Here is a 21,227-nt window from a genome sequence, read left to right as displayed (position 1 = left end):
TGTAGTACTTTTAAAGTAGGTAAAATATGAGCATAGGCTATTTGATAAAATCACTTTAAAATTCTGTTAATGAATACACTGTACCCTAAGTGTAACATTATCATTTATGACATTTGAAGGATATTGTTAGTTATGAAAAGCCATTTAGAAGTAAGGTAGAAATAGCACTCTTAACATATAGAGATCAAAAAGCAAACCTACTTTTCTTTCAGTTTTAATCTTTAACCCTTTCCCCCTTGTTCGTAAATTCTTTGGAATTTTATTATCTTCCTATTGTGAAGGGAAATAAAAGCTGAATATCCACAAGAGATGGAGAATCTACTCATTAGATCTTATCTACACTGTAACAAAACTTCTATACCAACATCTTTTTAAATGAAAAGGAAATTTTCCCTTGACGCATGAGATTTGCTTTCAGATTAGCAAATATGATCTGAAGTATATTATTCCATATGCTGTTTTTTCTGACAGTTATATTCTTACACTAATATTGCATGGATGGATTTTTGCTTGCTACTTGTGTGTAATGCATGGTATAGACTTATAAAAGGAAGAGCAACTCCTCATACAGTCAAGATCTGGCGTGTTGTTATTTTCTGAATAAAGAATTTTTCTAAAAAAGTAACTGCTTTAACATTTGGAAAACTTACTAGAAATATTCTTGGGTATTGAAATAATTGCATGTGCTGATGTGATGCCGCTGCTTTGGCTGATGAATTGAATGCTTTCTATGTCTCAGATTTGAAAGATAGAGTGGGAAATTTTTCATATTACAAAATGCTATTTTATTTGTCTTTTTCTGCTTAGGGAGGTGTGAATACCAGTGTCAGACATGGTGGCATTTATGTGAAAGCTGTTATTCCCAAGGGAGCAGCAGAGTCCAATGGCAGAATTCACAAAGGTAGACTGTTTGTGTGTATGGGAATTACATATAGGATTATCACTTCGACAAATAAAGAAGTAATTGGAAAGTTGATACAGATGTTCAAATTATTCATAATATGAAATAAGAACATATCAATTATTTTAAGACTACAGCGTTAAAAAACTCCTTGATATAATTCCAAAAAAATATATTTTTTTTTTGGAGTATAATTGCTTTACAATGTTGTGTTAGTTTCTGCTGTAGAACAAAGTGAATCAGCTACATGTATGCATATATCCCCTCCCTCTTGAGCCTCCCTTCCACCACCAACCCCGCCCCCCACCCGTATCCCACCCCTCTAGGTCATCACAGAGCACTGAGCTGAGCTCCCTGTGCTATACAGCAGGTTCCCACTAGCTAGCTATTTTACACCTGGTTAGCAGCAGCTTCCCACTAGCTATCTGTTTTACACATGGTAGTGTATATATGTCAGTGCTACTCTCTCAATTCGTCCCACCCCCCCCTCCCCACGCTGTGTCCACAAGTCCGTTCTCTACATCTGTGTCTCTTTTCCTGCCCTGCAAATAGGTTCATCAGTACCATTTTTCTAGATTCCATATGTATGTGTTAATATATGATATTTGTTTTTCTCTTTCTGACTTCACTCTGTATGACAGACTGACTCTAGGTCCATCCACATCACTTCAAATGACCCAGTTTTGTTCCTTTTTATGGCTGAGTAATAGTCCATTGGATATATGTACCACATCTTCTTTATCCATTCATCTGTCGACGGACATTTAGCTTGCTTCCATGTCCTGGCTATTGTAAATAGTGCTGCAGTCAGTGAACATTGGGGTGCATGTATCTTTTTAAATTATGTTTTTCTCAGGGTATATGCCCAGTAGTGGGATTGCTGGGTCATATAGTAGTTCTATTTTTAGTTTTTGTTTTTTGTTGTTTTTTTTTTAACACCTTTATAGGAGTATAATTGCTTTACAGTGGTGTGTTAGTTTTTGCTGTATAACAAAGTGAATCAGCTATATGTATACATATCTCCTCCCTCTTGCATCTCCCTCCCACTCTCCCTATCCCACCCCCTCTGGATGGTCACAAAGCACCGAGCTGATCTCCCTGTGCTATGCAGCTACTTCCCACTAGCTATCTGTTTTACATTTGGTAGTGTATATGTGTCCATGCCGCTCTCTCACTTCGTCCCAGCTTACCCTTCCCCCTCCCCATGTCCTCAAGTCCATTCTCTACGTCTGCATCTTTATTCCTGTCCTGCCCCTAGGTTCTTCAGAAACTTTTTTTTTTTTAGATTCCATATATAGGTCCATCCACCTCACTACTAATAACTCAATTTTGTTTCTTTTTATAGCTGAGTAATATTCCACTGTATATATGTGCCACATCTTCTTTGCCCCTGCATCTGTTGATGGACACTTAGGTTGCTTCCATGTCCTGGCTATTGTAAATAGAGCTGCAGTGAACATTGTGGTACATGACTTTTTGCATTATGGTTTTCTCAGGGTATATGCCCATTAGTGGGATTGCTGGGTCGTATGGTAGTTCTATTTTTGTTTTTTAAGGAATCTCCATATTGTTCTCCAAAGCAGCTGTACCAATGACATTCTCACCAGCAGTACAAGAGGTTTCCCTTTTCTCCACACCCTCTCCAGCATTTATTGCTTGTAGATTTTTTGTTGATGGCTATTCTGACCATTGTAAGGTGATACCTCATTGTGGTTTTGATTTTCATTTCTCTAATAATTAGTGATGTTGACCATCTTTTCATGTGTTTGTTGGCAATCTGTGTGTCTTCTTTGGAGAAATGTCTGTTTAGGTCTTCCGCCCATTTTTGGATTGGGTTGTTTGTTTTTTTGATGTTGAGCTGCATGAGCTACTTGTATATTTTGGAGCTTAATCCTTTGTCAGTTGCTTTGTTTGCAAATATTTTCTCCCATTATGAGGGTTGTCTTTTGGTCTTTTTTATGGTTTCCTTTGCTATGCAAAAGCTTTTAAGTTTAATTAGGTCCCATTTATTTATTTTTGTTTTTATTTTCGTTACTCTAGGAGGTGGGCCAAAAACTCTTATTTAAAGCTTATTCTCTCGTATCAGAAAATATCTTGACAGTGTTTTAGTTCATGTTTTGTATTGATACTTTCTAAGAAGCAAATTGCCAGAGATTGCAAAAGGGAGGGTGCCCTTGCAAAAACACAGACATCTGCATTTCTAATAAGAACTAACTAGGTTTGTTCTCTCCAGTCTCTCTACATTTGTAGTTCAGTTTATCTTTTTTCCCTAATTTAAAATGATTTTATAATATATACAATATCCTGTTCTAAAATGATTAGCCATAGGGCTTCCCTGGTGGCGCAGTGGTTGAGAGTCCGCCTGCCGATGCAGGGGACACAGGTTCGTGCCCCGGTCCAGGAAGATCCCACATGCCGCGGAGCAGCTAGGCCCATGAGCCATGGCCGCTGAGCCTGCGCATCCGGAGCCTGTGCTCCACAACGGGAGAGGCCACAACAGTGAGAGGCCCACGTACCAGAAAAAAAATGATTAGCCATAGAATTGAGAAAGGAATTAAGTACATGTTAAAGAAACTCTGTGACACAGTTTTGTCCAGAATTTGTCTGAGTCTCTCCTCAAGCAAATTAGTACAAAACGAGACCATAAGGTATTAAAGAACATGTAGAATCTTTATTTTATGATTTGCTTCTTTCAACATTACTGCCTGATTTGTAGGTGATCGTGTCCTAGCTGTCAATGGAGTTAGTCTGGAAGGAGCTACTCATAAGCAAGCTGTGGAGACACTGAGAAATACAGGACAGGTAATAGATCATTATACCAGCCTTTTCTAGATACCATAAAACATAATACTGTATGAATAATACCAATTTTACTGAGATCTCCAAATTTATTAGTCAAGAAACAAAGCCTGATTCGTGTAAACATGCTTGTATTTTTCCCTCCAAACTGGGAAGCAAGTATTATGTTGAGGATTTTTATTTACGAAGCTGGCTTTCTCTGTCACATTTAGCCCTTATATTACCAGAGATCTGACAGGAGGAAGGAGGCAAATTGCATTAAAAATTTTTTCATAAACATGTACAAATATCTAGTGATTTTCACTTCTAGTTATTTCAGCCCAGAGGCTAAATTCACATTGGTCTAATACATTTTGAGTCAGGGAGTTTACCAAATCATTTATAAAGATCTTTATGTTATTAGGTTAGTGGTGATTTTATTTTAATACCTGAATTTTCTATAACATGTTTATATTATTTTTATAATAGAATTTTTTTCTTTCTAATCGTTTATCTTTCTATACAGTTTTCAAAACCTTGATTTTGAAATTTTCAGTCCCTTGCTTTTTCCCTCTATTTTTTTCTCCCTCTACTTGTATTTTGGTAGACCAGGTAGTTACTTAAAATGATTTTATACCATCAACTATACAAAGTCCTGAAAACTTACCTACTTTCTTATAAAACTTTCTTCTAAGTTAATGAAGTACTGTTCTATTTGTCCAGGTGGTTCATCTGTTGTTAGAAAAGGGACAGTCTCCAGCAGCCAAAGAACATGTCCCTGTAACCCCACAGTGTACCCTCTCAGATCCAGATGCCCAAAGTCAAGCCCCAGAAAAAATGATGAAGAAAATGACTCACATAAAAGACTACAGCTTTGTTACTGAAGGTCAGACCTTGGGAGACTGTCACCTCACATTAAACTTATTCCTGGATTATTTAAAATGTGATTTTTACATGTTGGATCACAATTCATACCTGGGTCTCTATTTATTCTTGTCAAGTGTAAATAATAATCTGATGCAGCACTATACTAAATTAAAAAAAAAAACAGACATGTTTGTAGCTGTTGAAGTCTGAAAGGCTTTGGATAATGAAATCATGCACAAAGCAAATTATGGTCATTTAATAGTGCCTTAAATAGTTGTCAAATTCTAAATAAAATTTGTACAGGAGAAAGATAAATAATTGCTGAGAATGGCTTCAAACCCATATGAAACCTTGACTCTTACATTTTTTATATTTCTGTTTAATTGTATGGACTTATGAAGCTAAGCCTGGGCAGAAATTCACTAACAGTTCCCAGATACTGGTTTTTCTTACAAACTTTGCTAGCCTTTGGACATACCACTAATTGGAATTAAAATAAGGAAATTAAGACTGATGTAGTAGTGAGTTTTTCATAAGGCTGAATGTGTTCATAATACGGAAGTGCCCTCTGAGTCCATCTGTCTTCCTTTTGAGGATATAAATGTCCTTTACTTTATAAATGGTGGTGGTGGTATTTGGTCATTGTTTTGTCTTTATTTTAAATTTTTCTTTGATTATACAAATGTTAGCAATTCTGAATTATTCTCCAAAATAAAAAGAAAATATTAGCCCAACCTATATATTTTTCCTGATTATGAAAATAAAATTAGTGTATCCACTTAATCTCACTGCCTTACGTTCTTTATTTCTTCCATTACTCTTTCTCTAAATATGTTTTTCGTGCTTTCCGGTTATTGTTCTTTTAATTTCTTCTGTTGATGAGAATTTTATCACAATGCTTTGCAGTTTTCTGGATTAAATTGTACCTCACCTAAATATTAGACGGTCACCTCACTTGCCCTTAACCCTTCTCTATCATCTGTATTGCTCTTCTTACCATCTCTTTCCCATTGTATACCTGAATTTCTCTTATTCTTCTCCTTTCTTGTTTTTTTCCCTCTTTTTCTCTGTCATTGTACAGTTTTATAAAACATATGGAATTAAAACATAGTTTCATTTTCAGAACCCTTATTTCAGAACCCACTTTTCTGTTCAAACAGCATATTAGTTCATGCAGCTTAAGTTTTCTTAATAATAGAGAGTGTGAAATAGGATTTAAATATAGAATAAGCATACAATAATTGCATATAAAGCTGTAAATATGGTGGAAATGGGCTTTTTAAAATGTATCTAAAAGTATATATGTTTATATGTTCATATGTATACACAGCCTGTTAAGAATATTTACTTTCTTTATTTTTTTTTTTTCTCCAGAGAATACATTTGAGGTGAAATTGTTTAAAAATAGCTCAGGCCTAGGGTTCAGTTTTTCTCGAGAAGATAATCTTATACCCGAGCAAATGAACATCAGCATAGTAAGGGTTAAAAAGCTTTTTCCAGGACAGCCAGCAGCAGAAAGTGGACAAATTGATGTGGGAGATGTTATCTTGAAAGTGAATGGAGCCTCTTTGAAAGGACTGTCTCAGCAGGTGAGCCCCCAGCATGTGGAGTGCAGCATTTTTAATGAGTTGCATTGGCTTTTCAGAATGATTTCATAATGCTGGTTTAACTGTATCTTCATTTCTCACTCATGGTACCCACAGGAAGTCATATCCGCTCTCAGGGGAACATCTCCAGAAGTATCCTTGCTTCTCTGTAGACCACCACCTGGTGTGCTACCAGAAATCGACCCTGCTCCTTTGGTGAGACTTAGGAAAAGTAATTTCTATATTTACAGAGTATCAATTGAATGATTAATTCAGTTGTAGTGGTTTCATCATAGTTTGATCTCCTGGGTTTCATCCTAGTTACTTCTTTAGATAGGAGTATTATCTTGTGTGGGTCTCATAATCTCTGAGTGTAATCTATGTTTGTAATATAAAGTAATTTAGTTCACTTTCTCTTCTCTCCCTTCCAATTCTAAGATTCTAGGATTCTAGGATTTTAGGAATTTATTTTCCAAACATAAATACAAAAAGACATAAAACAATGGCTACAAAAACCTTTTGTCCATTTCTTCATTGAATCAAATTTGGAAATGTAATCCTCATTCTGAGCTAGTTTAGATGAAAATGAGAATTATTTAAGATTTTTTGCCTTAACTTTTAATACTAGAAATCACATAGGCAGTATGTTTGTCCATTTCCTTTCTTATGTTAAGGAATAGCTAAAGGATCCAAAATCTATTTTGATGGTTATTTATACATTGCAGACTGATAGGTGGGAATCTATACATAGATGAATAATAATCTAATTGAAAAACAACCTCTGGCCTGTCTACTTAAAATAGTGCTCCGTTACCAATGAACATGATAACCTGTGTATGAAAGGCAGGAGTGTCTGGCCCCAGAAACTTTAACCCTTATATCCGGGAGAAGGAGGGAGTATTATAAGGACATTAACAGGAAAGTAACATTTCTGTAAGGTGCATTATAAATAGCATTTTAAGAGACTACATTGATTTTGGGAACCAGATAGGAAGAACTGAGTGGAAATTTCTTGAGTATGTAAATTGATATGATCTTTCTGGAAAGCAATCTGGAAATATTTAACAAGGCCTTTAAAAACATCTTACATGCTGAATATAGAAAATTCTATTTCTGTTACAGGAAATTACAAGGAAATAATGAGAAACTCAGGTGAAAATCTACATACAAAGAAGTTCTAGATTTCTATTTATAGTGAAAAGCTAGAAACAACTCTGTATCCAATAAAAGAATTCTGAAATAAATTAAAGCTATAGCCATCTGTAAGATTATTATATGGTTTATGCAGTTGTTTTCAAAGCATATTTAAGGATCTCAGAAGATACTCATGGTAGAAACCTAAATTTTGAAAGCAGGGTACGAAGTATGATATTAATATATACTGTAACTCTAATTATAAATGAAAGTACAAGTTGTACAATATTAACAGCTGTTACTTTTATATATGATTTTTTTCTCTAATGAGAGAAAAAATAACATTTTTTTGTTAGCAAAAAAATGAATATTTTAATAGGAAGTGCTTATGTTTAACACATTCATTTTCAACCAAATGAAAATATAAGTTAATATAAGTTGTCACACTCTGATCTCTTTGAATGTGTCCATTACAGACCCCACTGCACTCTCCAGCACAAGTACCTCCAAACAACAACAGTAAAGACCCTCTTCAGACAGCATGTGTGGAGCAAGGCACCAGCTCAGATGAAAATGAAATGCCTGACAAAAGCAAGAAACCATGCACGTCCCCATCCAGGAGAGACAGTTATAGTGACAGTAGTGGGAGTGGAGAAGACGACTTAGTGAAAGCTCCAGCAAAGATACCAAACATGAGCTGGAGTTCAGCTTTGCATCAGACTCTAAGCAACATGGTGTCACAGGCACAAAGTCAACACGACGCACTCATGAGTCAAGAAACTACCATTTGTACCATGTTTTACTATCCTCAGAAAACACCTAATAAACCAGAACTTGAGGACAGGTATTGTCAATATTATGTGTAGCCCTCAAAGCAGCTGGTTAGTGTTAGTAACAAGAGCAGCCACCTCCATTTCTCTAAGAATGAAAGGTGTCTATCTGTGAACCTCACAATTGTTAGGCAGAAGGTGACTCTACTGGATATCTAGCTATTGTGTCTGACAGTTTTAGTTAGCACGCTCTCTACCCATTTGACCTGAGCCTTGCTGCCCTTTTGAGCAGCATATTAACTAGTAATTAAGAAAGTTTTTTGTATTTCACCATCATTCATATTACTTACCAGAAGGAGAACAGACCTATTTTGATAGTGATGGGATAGAAGAGTAAGGAGTAGACATATAAAGGGAAGCGGTAGGGAGGAAGTGGGTAGAGTTTGCAAAAGGTAGGACATAAAAGAGTACTGAAGAGGGGGACAGAAGAAATGATCGAAAGCATAGAGGAATACAAAGGGAAAGACTACATCTATACCTATGAGGGTTATTCAGACATTTTATGGTTTAGCTACAACTTTGGGTATATTCAGGTCCAGCTATCTATATGTTCAAGTTTTTTTTTTTTTGTTTTTTTCCTATTGTGTCATCCAAAATAACTACAAGAATAAGACTTACTGTTTTCTTATTTCTTCCTTTTTGTTATGTTGAAACACACATTAGGCTTCTGATAACATTAGCTTCAGCTTTGAATTAACAACTAGGAGTCAAAAGTATACCTATTTAGGGCTTCCCTGGTGGTGCAGTGGTTGAGAGTCTGCCTGCCAATGCAGGGGACGTGGGTTCGTGCCCCGGTCTGGGAAGATCCCACATGCCGCAGAGCGGCTGGGCCCGTGAGCCATGGCCGCTTGAGCCTGTGCGTCCAGAGCCTGTGCTCCGCAAGGGGAGAGGCCACAACAGTGAGAGGCCCGCATACCACAAAAAACAACAACAACAACAACAACAAAAAAGTATACCTATTTAACTTTTCATACTGATTTTTGCAGCTTAAAGAGGTAGATAGAGAATAAGAATCAGTAATGTTGGCATAGAACAGATGTGAAATAAATTCATAGTCCAGAATCAGACAAAAAGTAGCTTAGGATCTGAATAAAAAGCAAACATAAACATTTGTTGAGCATTTTCTGTTTGTGGCACAAACTTACTATATTGACATTGCAATGTGCTTGAAAATAGTCTTACTTTGTCTCTGTAGTAATCCTTCCCCTCGACCACCCGATGTAACTCCTGGGCAGAGTTGTCAATCTCAGTCAGAATCTGCTTCCAGTAATGCAATGGATAAATATCATAAATGTCACACTTCTGAGCCAACTAGACAGGAAAGCTTGACGTCTTTGAAAAATGACTTGGAAAACCACCTTGAAGACTTTGAACTGGTGAGTTACTTCCCTTGTATGAAGAAAATTCCATATTCTCTCAAGTAAAATGTAGTCCTCCACAGTTTCCCTTTAGGGAAAAGGCTGTGTTTTAGATTAGCCTCATATCTATGTTCAGTAAATAGATAACATATCTGGCTGGTATGTTTCTCTGCTGAGAATTAGGGAAAAAGGCAAAAAGACCTGGGTATAAATCCTGACTCTACCACTGACTTGCTGTAGTTTGGCAGGTGCCTATGGACAAATTACTTAATCCTCTGAGTCTTAGTAGTTTTAGCTCTAAAATGAGACTAGTAACCTCATAGTATTGTGGTGAGGATTAAATGAAATAACATATGTAGAGCACCTAGCACAGTACCTGTTATTTCCCAAATTCTGTTGAGTTACCTGTTTAATTTTTAATCAAGTTTGAATGTAATTTTATTCTCCTCCACACTGTTTTATGGGTGCCTAAATGGAATCCTTTTCTTTACTAATAGCCCTAGAACTTCTAAAGCTACAAATTCAGTTTGGAAGCCAGCCAAATTTCCAAGAATAATATGCTTAACACTGATTCGAAATCACCCTTTTTCAATACTGTTTTTTTTTTTTTGTTACCTAAGTAATAAATATTTATTATAGGAAAATTAGAAAACAGATTAAAACCACCTATAATCTCACCACTCAAAAACCATAAACATTTTGGAGTTAATCTTTCCAGATACTTCATTTTCCTATAATTGCGTGTGTGCGTGTGTGTGTGTGTGTGTGTGTAGCATCTACATCTTCAACTTCATTCTCAGCAACAGAGTGAAAATAATCTTTGAACGATTTCCTTAGAAGTCTGTCATCATGCCTGTAAGCTGTAAGCAACCTTATCTCAATTGAAATCTTAAAAAAAAAAATTATACGACTAAATACCTCAAGTTGTGATATTTAGTCACCCAGACTTCATGTATTTACTCCAAAAAATCTTTCTTTTGTTGCTCTTGGCATGGGTGTTTGTCTCTGTTTGTTCTGAAAATACAAGAATTGAAGCATGAGTAAGTTCTGTCTCAGCTATCTCTAGACAAGCACATAATGTTGAATTTAAACTCAACTCTTGCATGGGCAGGGAGGCATTTTCTAGAATTGGACATACCTGGCTTCTTCACTTGGGCAAGTTAAGTAACCTTTTAAGGTGTAGTGTCCTCCTGTGTTAATCAATGGAAATATTTGTCTTTCTCTTTGCCTTTACAGCAAAATAGACAACCTAAAAGAATCACTGTTTTCTTCCCTTAGGAGATGATAGAACTCCACATTACCCTAATTAAGTCGGAAAAAGGAAGCCTGGGTTTTACAGTAACCAAAGGCAATCAGAGTATTGGTTGTTATGTTCATGATGTCATTCAGGATCCAGCCAAAAGTGATGGAAGGCTAAGACCTGGGGACCGGCTTATAAAGGTGAGACATTTAAACAGATTCTATTTGTGCAAATGTGACCAAAGATCAATCCAGGACCGAAGAAGGAAAAGCAAGAAGGTTGAGTTAATATAATACTCTATCTATTTCACTGCTTGGTTTATGTTTTCCTTCTCTACCTCTTAAAAGTAAAGGCCTTTATATAGTAATAATTTGGAAAATGCTTAATCTCAGTTAAGGCATTAAACAAGCTATCTTGGGTCTCAGGAAGAGAAAGTTTCTTAAATTGCTATAAGAATAAATTTTCTGTATTAGCAAAGTAATGACATTTGTTAGGTATTTTACATTATTGTTTCATTTATAATTACTTGGTCATTGTGTTCATGATTTCCACAGTAGAGGGGATTACCAATAAACTAGAGACCGTTCTTTATTGTGAATCTCCTACTGGCTAAAATAAATTATATAAAAAGTTAGGGAAATTACTGTATTTTGTTGGCAGCTTCTGTGTTCCAGTAATTGTAATCCTACTTTGCCCCATTCTCATTTTTATAGGTTAATGATACAGATGTTACAAAAATGACTCACACAGATGCAGTGAATCTACTCCGAGCTGCACCCAAGACAGTCAGATTAGTTCTTGGCCGAGTTCTAGAATTACCCAGGATGCTAATGCTGCCTGATTTGCTACCTGACATTACATTTACATGCAACAAAGAGGAGCTGGGTAATGCAAATTCAAGCTTTGTGCAGTGTGATTTTTCTTGGCTAGATTAAGAGTAAGTACTGTTAAGACTAATGAAACAAATATTTTTCTGTTCCCTAAAGGTTTTTCCTTATCTGGAGGTCACGACAGCCTTCATCAAGTGGTATATGTTAGTGATATCAATCCAAGGTCAGTTGCAGCCACTGAGGGTAATCTCCAGCTCTTAGACATCATCCACTATGTGAACGGAGTCAGCACACAAGGAATGACTTTGGAAGAAGCTAAGAGAGCATTAGACATGTCACTGCCTTCAGTGGTGCTGAAAGCAACAAGGTACTCTGCAGTTATTCATGGATTTTGTTTGTGTGTGCACATGCATTTCAGGCCATTAAAAGATACTAGGTTTTCTTAAAGATATTCCTGAATTAGTAATTCACAGACTAAGTGAATGGGGGTTAGTAATTTATGTGTTTCCTTCATAGTAGTCAAATGTCTGTGCCAGTTTTCATGCCTCGCACCTGCATCCCACACTATCCAGAGCAATCCTCAAACAGGTCTCAGCAATCACTGTAGTAAAGCAAGGGCTGTGTGCTGATTGCCTTAGAACTAAATTAAGACCAGCCCTGATGAGGAAAAGGGATAAGAATATATTGACTGGCCCAGGCCAGTCCTGGCTCTTTCCCAGAGCTGGGACACGGTCAGTCCTACCTGAACGTCATGTCTACAACCAATGGGGCATAGACCATCACATTCACTATACCTCATGACAATTTCACGTTATAAAAAATGCTAATAGCAACTTTTCTTTCACTTAATAATGGAAATAAATTGAAAAAAAATGTATTATTTTCTCTTTTTTTAATGTTTTTATTTATTTGGCTGCATCGGGTCTTCATTGCGGCATGTGGGATCTTTTTGTTGCAGCACTCGTTGAGGTGCTTATTGCGGTGCATGGGCTCTTTGTTGCGGCGCCCAGGGTTCTCTAGTTGTGGCATGCGGGTTTTCTCTTCTCTAGTTGTGGTGCAGGCTCCAGGGTGTGTGAGCTCTGTAGTTTGCAGCAGGTGGGCTCTCTAGCTGAGGTGTGCGAGCTCGGTAGTTATGGCACAGGGGCTTAGTTGCTCCACGGCATGTGGGATCTTAGTTCCCCAACCAGTGATTGAACCCGTGTCACCTGCACTGGAAGGTGGATTCTTTACCACTGGACCACCAGGGAAGTCCCTATGTATTCGTTTCTTACTACTATTAAATTACTACAAATTCTTTGTCCTAAAATCAAGGTGTTGGCAAGCTCCCTTCCATAGGCTCCAGGAGAAAATCCATTTCCTTGCTTTTCCAACTTCTAGACATTGCCCATATTCCTTGGTTCATAGCCCTTTGCCATCTTTAAAGCCAGCAATCACAGCACTCTCTGCTTTGGTCGTCACATCTTTCTGACTCTGACATTCCTACCTCTCTGTTTAACTTATAAGGACCCCTGTGATTACATTGGGCCCAGCCAGATAATCCAGAATAATCTCCTCATCTCTAGATCCTTAATTTACTCACATCTGCAAAATTCCTTTTGCCATGCAAGGTAACATATTCAAAGGTTCTGGGGATTATAATGCAGACATCTTTGGGGGGGGCATTACTCCGCCTGCCACATGTACATGAACCCGGGCTTTCTAGATTACAGTCTTAATGTTACATAAGAGAAAACTTCACATTTGTATCTGCGATACATGGTGAGTTTTATATAGTATGTCTTCCAAAATATAGAAACTGTTAATTAAATCATTTGATCATAAACCCATTTTTCCTTCTGAACCTTTAAGTTAGACTGTATACTTTTTCCCTTGAACATAACCCCTGACCGGTTTTCTTCAATATTTCTAAAAATTAGATTGGCATACAGTTATTTTCATAGGTGTACCTGAATGTTAATTAGTGGAGGAGGAGAGTGTTCAAACAACCTGGAAAATGTTTTTATGAAAACATTTCTGCTAACCATAGATCTAGATGAATTTTTTGCCTCCAAATCACTAGAGCAGCCCTTACCCTAGGTCTAAAATCAATTTCTTTTCTCCTTCTACTTTTATCTTTGCTGAAGTCACTAAAGATGCAGTAGTAACAGTCATAGTTACCTTACCCTTCATTCTTTTTCCAGCTCTCTCTCCTCTGTTGTTTTATTTCTGCCCTCTTTTAAGTCCACAGGGGGGGCTTTCCTCGTGGCACAGCGGTTAAGAATCTGCCTGCCAACACAGGGGACACGGGCTCGAGCCCTGGTCTGGGAAGGTCCCACATGCCGTGGAGCAACTGAGCCCACTAGCCACAATTACTGAGCCTGTGCTCTAGAGCCCGCAGGCCACAACTGCTGAGCCCATGTGCCGCAACTACCAAAGGCTGCGTGCCTAGAGCCCGTGCTCCGCAACGAGAGAAACCACCGCAATGAGAAGCCCGCGCACTGCAAGGAAGAGTAGCCCCCACTCACCGCAATTAGAGAAAGCCCACGCGCAGCAACAAAGACCTAATGCAGCCAAAAATAAAATAAATAAATTTATTTAAAAATTAAAGAAATAATAAAGTCTACAGGGTAACAGTAATGGAGGTTTGTATACTTGTAATTATTTGTCAAGAGCTGTAAAGTGTCTGTAATTTTACCCTATTTGCAAACTAATAAACTAGCCAGTTATTGTTTTATGAATGCTGGTAGAAGATATGAAACTCCTGTATCGGAAACAAAAAACCTTATTACTAAAGGCACAGCAAGCAGCATGTGCATGGTATTGGTGTCGGTTCCCATGTCCTCCAAGTCCCATGGAGATGACATATGTGGGCCCAGTGGGTTTCTGTACATGCAGTGGGTTATAGTACAGGAGAAGAGTACTGTAAGAAGAGCCAGGGAACCCACCACTTTATGACAGCCTGTAAGAAAGCTTGCATTTTGTTTGGGTAGAGAGATTACATAATTCCTCAAGCTTGCTCACCGTGAACATAGCCTTGAGAATTGGCCCAGATAAAAAGTGGTTATAGCCTTTGCATTTCTGAGGTACCCAGCAAGAACATACAGGGATGCTTAGGACCCATGGCTGATTGCCTCTCCCAACACTGTATACCTTAGGCAACCTCCCTTTTCTTTCAAGTATTAGCAACAATAAAATCACATTCTAATACTCTTCCAAGGTGCTGTCTCTTGACTGTTTTTCATGTTGGGTTGTACTATTCTTATAGTGCTTTGAATATATGTATTTTGTCTAGATTATCACTTAAAGTAATTCCAAAGAAAAACACATATCAGGGGCTTTAGATAGGCAAAACTTAGTGATCTGTGACTTCTGAGTGTAGTTATCTTTGAACTATCACCTGAGTGACAGTGAACTAAGTTATTAGATCATGAATATTACCAGTGTTTTAAATGAGAGGGGAAATATGGTGATGTATTGAACTGAAACCCAAGAAAGATTATGTAAAGAAGTGATTCTTAATCTTTTTTCAGTCAAGAATGTCTCCCTCAACCATGTATAGATGAACCCTGATAAAATTTTGTCTGCAGCTTCAGGAAGTACCTAGACCCCCTGAAGCCCATCTAAAATAAAGCTCCTGAGGCTAAATAGTTAACAGATGGCTTGAAGGATATTTAAACAAACATCTTAAATAATTTGCAATTGCGTTTTGTTTTGTTTTGTTTTTTGTAAACAACACAGAAATGGTCATCCAGTGGTTCCCAGTTCTAAGACGTCTGCTGTTTCAGCTCCAAAGTCAGCCAAAGCCAATGGTAAGGATATAGCCATTTTATGACAGCAAGTAGTTATAGAGAGGTAACTATTTTTTTCCCCAAAAGCAAGTTTGGATACTATCACCAAAATGTTTTTATTGCCCTTCCAGACTGTTTTGCAGGATCTGAGTGAAAAAATTACACTTAAATAAAAGCATCTCTAATATTCTGTGCATAATAGGAAAGAGTAGAGCAGCATGGCATTTAAAGCCAGATAGAACTGAGTTTACAAGTCCTGTGTAACCTTAGCAAGTTACTTGATCTGTATCTAAGCCTCTATTTTCTACCAGTAAAATAAGAACATTAATAGTATCTATCTGTTAAGGTTATAATGAGACATAAATACAATAATATACTTACCACAATGATTGTCACATAATAATTTATTCAGACAGTTACTAAATTTCTTCTCTATACCAGGCAGTGTTCTGGGCATTGTGAATATAGCAATGAGTAAACAAAGTATCTGTCTTATATTCTAGCATAGTAATAGAAATTGTAATCTTAATAGTTGTGGCAGCAAACATTAATTTAATGCTTTTTCTGGACTAAGCATTCTTCTAGGTGCTTAAATCCTCACAGCAACCCTGTGAGACTGGTATTACTATTATCCTCCTTTTGTAGAAGGGGAAACCAAGGCACAGAAAAGTTTGATAACTTGCCCAAGCTACAGGGTTAATAGTCAAGCCAGAATTTAAACCTAGGATGTCTGACTCCACGCTCTCATTTACATAATCGGGCTCAGTAAATGTAGCTTTTATTGATAGTATTCATATAAGAATGTTAGGTACAGGGGAATGTGGTTGAACTTAAAGAGTATTTGAAATGTAAATCCAGTACTTCTTAGTACTTCTTATATAACTAAACTTTTAGGTTATCAGGCAGTAGTATCTAAATACCAAAATAGCTAAAAGAAATCTGCCAATTGCGGTTGTAGTTTGATTATCTTTGTTCTCTGTTGTTATCTGAATGCCATAGGGGTCCTTCTTGCTGCTTTCTAATAGTTCTGGTTCACATTAGAGTCAAACTACCTCACAGAACAGTCAGGAGAGCATTTTTCTAGTGACCTCTGAGAACACTCCTGTTTGTAACTTTCAAGGCAGAGGAGGGTAGCTGTGCCCTGCCACCTTGTAGAAACTGCCTAGTAATCTGTCTTTATGGGATTCTCAGGCCTAATTTCTTTATGAATTCTGAAAATCACATAGTGTCAGTTATAGGAACTCTCTTGTAGTGATGAAAATGTAAAATGGTACAACCATTTTGGAAAACAGTTTGACAGTTTCTTAAAAAGTTAAACATATGCCCACCATATGATCCAGCCGTTCCACTCCTGTTTGTTTACTAAAGAGAAAACAAAGCATATATTCATACACAAAAACTTGTACAGGAATTTTTTAGCAGCCTTCTTTGTAATAACCAAAATCTGAAACCACTCAAATGTCTAAAATCTGTTGAATGAATAACCATTTGTAATATATCCAAGCAACAGAATACTACTCAGCAATAAAAATGAACAGATTGTTGATACATGCGACAACATAATTAAAATAAAATAGGTATGCTGAATGAAAGAAACCAGGCAAAAAAAAGGAATCCATATTGTATTATTCAATTTATACAAGATTGTAAAAAGTGCAAATTAATCTATAGCGACAAAGGAGATCAGTGGTTGCTTGGGGACAGAGGAGGAGAGGGGGACAGAGGGGGAGAGAGTAACAGGGGGAACAGGTGGGAGAGATTACAAATAATAAACTATTGTGCTTTATACTATTCCAGTATGATTCTTTTGAACCAGTGGTTCATTTTTGGTATACTTTTTAATTATTTTTCCTGGTAGTTTAATAAGGTATCTCCTGGAAATAATGAATCTACTTTTTAACTGTAGGGGAAACAATATCATTTTTAATATACGTATTGAATTTTTGTGCTGATGTCTAAGAGTTAAAATCCACATTTGGTTTATAAATATACTAAAAGTCCTTTCCAGTTGTATCCATACTTATTTTTCTGTGTTAAATTGATAGTCTTTGTGAAATGAGATAAAGGACCTGCTATCTTTCCAGTGACTATATAGTTCAGCACCTGTAATGTCTCTTCCATTTAGTTGGGAAAATCTATATTTAGTGTCTCACACTAGAAACATTTAGCCCAAACTGAGCTTTTATGCAAACTATTTTCTTTTAAGAAATTGGCTTTGTCCTTGGAATAAACCCTTCTCTAATATTTGATTCCATTTAGTTGATTTTAAGTCACTTTGTGATATGACCTCTCTTAGTGTATTAATAAAAATAAGAACATGCACAGAAATATGGGTTTTCTTTCACTATTCTGTTGTCCCTAATGTGGTTCTGAGTGGCTCATCCTTTTCTTTCTGTTCTTCCTTCAGGTCATCACATTGTGGAGCCTTGTGGCAAACCGGCACTCACACCTAATAACTCATTCTCCGAGGTAAGTGAAAAGCCACCTTCTCTGTGTCCTACTTCCTTATCTAAATAAGTAGCTTGTTTGTATTTTGAACCAAACTGATTTCATATTTAAATATTTGCCTTTTTTAGACACATGTATTGATTTTTAGATACATGTACTTAGTGAACTAATAGGACTTACTAAGTAACACACAATGAAAAGCCCCCACACAAGTAACCCTACATCATCGGGCACACATTCAGCTCTTAAATAGGCTGATTACTTATATAGATAGCTTTAGTGCTGGGATTTTTTTATTAATATGCACAATTCTTTTGGTTGTCTCTTAAATACCCAGAAGAGAAAAATGTAATTAAGAGTGGGTTAACATTGACCAGCAGTGACTCTCAGATGACAGAGCTCTGCTACTAGTGAGGCAAAACTGTAGTGGCAAAAGAAATAGGCTTACTTGCTTTTTTAAAGACATAGAAAATGCTTTACTACATAATAAAATGAAAGAACCTAAATCATTTAAGATTATCACAGGGAAATCTGGAGGTGTTTTAACAAAAATATTTTAATACATAACTAAATTCCACTTTCAAGCTCTTTATTTAAGGCTCCATTTATACCCATTTGTTTGGCTAACATTTCTTTTTACTTTCTGGCATGTAATATACACAGCTTCCAGCTGGATCTTCATTTCATGGAACTGTTTTATCTCACACGTATCTCATGCAATCTGTTCTGAACCTCACTACTCAAATATCTTTCCATGTAAAATCCAGAGCTGAGACATTTTCCTCCTAGTAATCTGAAAATCTTATCAGCTCAACAAGATTTCTGGAATTAGAACTTTTGTTATTCGTGATTGTAAACATTTTTTGTTGGAGTTAAAATCTTCCAGGAAGTCTCCTAAATGATATTCTGTCCTTGAATACTAATGTCTGTACTATGAATTTCTCATGAAGAGTGGAATTTTACAATCCAGTGAAATTTTTTGACATTATGTAACCATTACTTATGAAGAGATAATTTCATTGCATCTACTATCTCTACCTTTTATCTTTTATTTTCTTAACATCTTAATTGGAGTATAACTACTTTACAGTGGTGTGTTAGTTTCTGCTTTATAACAAAGTGAATCAGTTATACATATACATATATCCCTATATCTCTTCCCTCTTGCATCTCCCTCCCTCCCACCCTCCCTATCCCACCCTTCTAGGCGGTCACAAAGCACCAAGCTGATCTCCCTGTCCTATGCGGCTGCTTCCCACTAGCTATCTATTTTACGTTTGGTAGTGTATATATGTCCATGCCACTCTCTCACTTTGTCCCATCTTACCCTTCCCCCTCCCTGTATTCTCAAGTCCATTATCTATTAGGTCTGCATCTTTATTCCCGTCTTGCGCCTAGGTTCTTCATGACCTTTTTTTTTGTTGTTTTTTAGATTCCATATATATGTGTTGGCATACGGTATTTGTTTTTCTCTTTCTGACTTCACTCTGTATGACAGACTCTAGGTCTACCTTTTATCTTAATAAAAAAAGTAAAATCTTTAAAGCAAACCACACTTTATTTGTATAAAATTATTTTAATTTATTCTAATCTTTAATATTGCATTTTGCCCTAATCATCTTTCTTTTAATAGGCTACGTGCCATGAAGTGCTTCACAATTAACCATTGAATTTAAAAGTTACATTCCATTTAATTAGTACTTTATAATTATGAATCCATTGCTATTTTCCTTAAATTGAGATGAGCTTTAGACTAGATTTGAAAATCTTTATAGCCAACAGTTGATCAGATTGCTAAACTGAAGACTATGTCCATGTAACAACTTCACAAATACTTAAAAGATTGACTTTTTTTTCATTTCCCTGAACTTCTTAGTAGGTCCATTTAACTTTTCGAAAAAGTTCTATGGAAGACAGATCCCATAGAATATGCCTTAAAAAGGGATTTCTGCAGTCAAATAAATTTAGGAAATACTACATAATACATTTCTCTTTTGACAACTCAAAATTTATATTAGTAAGCATTGTGAGAATTCTTGGAATAAAAATATTGATTTAATGTTGCTTAATCTAGTGTTTCCAGGCATATCTGATGATGGAAAGTCCCATACCCTTTGCATATTTCATTGCACTGGTATCTCCTAGAAGCACTGATCCAAGGTGGGGAGATATAAAAAGGATTTTGTACCGAGAAAGAAGGGGAGAAGGACATGGAGGGACGGTGTGCAGTCCCTCCCTAATCCTGGATGTTAGTAAAATAGAAAACTAATGATTTGCTTTGGTTTTATACTTTAGGTTAATGGGGAAGAAATAATTGAAATTTTGTACCCTGAAAGAAAATGTTCTACTTATCAGATGAAGGAATCAGCAGACCTGATTCTATCCAAAGGTAGTTTCCCAAAACGAGTCATCCAGTTACTCTAAATGCCCTAATAATTCAAGTAATAAAGAAATGTTGGCAGCCTTTCTTATTTGCCTTACATGTTCCTGTAGCTTTAAAAGGAAAGATTATTGTTCAGAGAAAAAAAAGAACAGCGTAAAATTAACATTAGCTGCACTACTGTACAAATGTCCAGTATTCATTCTCATCTCTAAGATTAAAATGATTTTTTTTTTTTTTTTTTTTTTTTTTGCGGTACGCGGGCCTCCCGCTGTTGTGGCCTCTCCCGTTGCGGAGCAGCAGGCTCAGCGGCCATGGCTCACGGGCCCAGCCGCTCCGCGGCATGTGGGATCTTCCCGCACCAGGGCACGAACCCTTGTCCCCTGCATCGGCAGGCGGACTCTCAACCACTGCGCCACCAGGGAAGCCCTAAAATGATTTTTAAATGATTGAAGAGATAGCAGTTTTGTTTGATAATTGTTTCTTGTATTTTTTTGAAGCAGCAATTCACTGGCTACCTAATAACTGAGACATTTTTTCTTGGGATTGTTTGGGCTGCCCTATTATATCCTTAATCTTTGTAACATAACTTCTTTGGTTGAAATTTCTTTAGTTTCTTTTATAAATTAACAATTTGGGATTAAGTTAGGGAAATAAACATTAAATTATTAATGTCCTTTGAAAAGGTGTATCACAGAGATTGATTTTTGTTTATTCAGTTGCATTTGTGTGGTCTTTTGTCATAACAGCCAAAGTAGTTCTAGAACTGAAAATGCCTGGGTCCCATTAGTGTAAACCACTTTTCCTGTCATGGCTGCTTTTTCAAAGTGGATGCTTAAAATTTGAAAGACCTGGCATATTATATTTGACACATTGTCTCTTTCTCATACCAATATTTTTTAAAGTAAAATCCCATGTAAATTACTGTTTTTCAAGAATCTGATGTACAAGAAGATGATATTTATGATGATCCTCAAGAAGCTGAAGTTATCCAGTCTCTGCTGGATGTTGTGGATGAGGAAGCTCAGAATCTTTTAAACCAAAATAATGCAGCACGAGATGCCTGTGCTCCAGGTAGATGAACCAGAATGAGTAAGTTGGTACACGG

The 21,227-nt window shown here is 36.7% G+C and overlaps 1 protein-coding gene across 12 annotated transcripts in view; it reads left to right on the top strand.

Annotated features, from left to right (window-relative positions):
* Window positions 1–21,227, top strand: part of PTPN13 (protein tyrosine phosphatase non-receptor type 13) — a 226,571-nt gene that overhangs the window by 173,310 nt on the left and 32,034 nt on the right. For all 12 annotated transcript variants that reach the window (XM_024764184.1, XM_024764183.1, XM_024764181.1 and 9 more), the window contains 14 exons: window positions 808–901; window positions 3,618–3,703; window positions 4,403–4,565; window positions 5,921–6,135; window positions 6,250–6,348; window positions 7,743–8,110; window positions 9,292–9,472; window positions 10,733–10,894; window positions 11,408–11,579; window positions 11,681–11,891; window positions 15,242–15,312; window positions 17,699–17,760; window positions 20,035–20,128; window positions 21,056–21,193. In XM_024764184.1, the coding sequence (XP_024619952.1) occupies window positions 808–901; window positions 3,618–3,703; window positions 4,403–4,565; window positions 5,921–6,135; window positions 6,250–6,348; window positions 7,743–8,110; window positions 9,292–9,472; window positions 10,733–10,894; window positions 11,408–11,579; window positions 11,681–11,891; window positions 15,242–15,312; window positions 17,699–17,760; window positions 20,035–20,128; window positions 21,056–21,193 (2,116 nt within the window). The remainder of the gene's footprint in view (window positions 1–807; window positions 902–3,617; window positions 3,704–4,402; window positions 4,566–5,920; window positions 6,136–6,249; window positions 6,349–7,742; window positions 8,111–9,291; window positions 9,473–10,732; window positions 10,895–11,407; window positions 11,580–11,680; window positions 11,892–15,241; window positions 15,313–17,698; window positions 17,761–20,034; window positions 20,129–21,055; window positions 21,194–21,227) is intronic.

Source organism: Neophocaena asiaeorientalis, unplaced genomic scaffold, assembly GCF_003031525.2.
Source record: "Neophocaena asiaeorientalis asiaeorientalis breed wild unplaced genomic scaffold, Neophocaena_asiaeorientalis_V1.1 scaffold296, whole genome shotgun sequence".
In the NCBI taxonomy this organism is placed as follows: domain Eukaryota; kingdom Metazoa; phylum Chordata; class Mammalia; order Artiodactyla; family Phocoenidae; genus Neophocaena; species Neophocaena asiaeorientalis.
The sequence above is the reverse complement of the archived record's forward strand: the minus strand, read 5'-3'. Positions and strand labels throughout refer to the sequence as shown.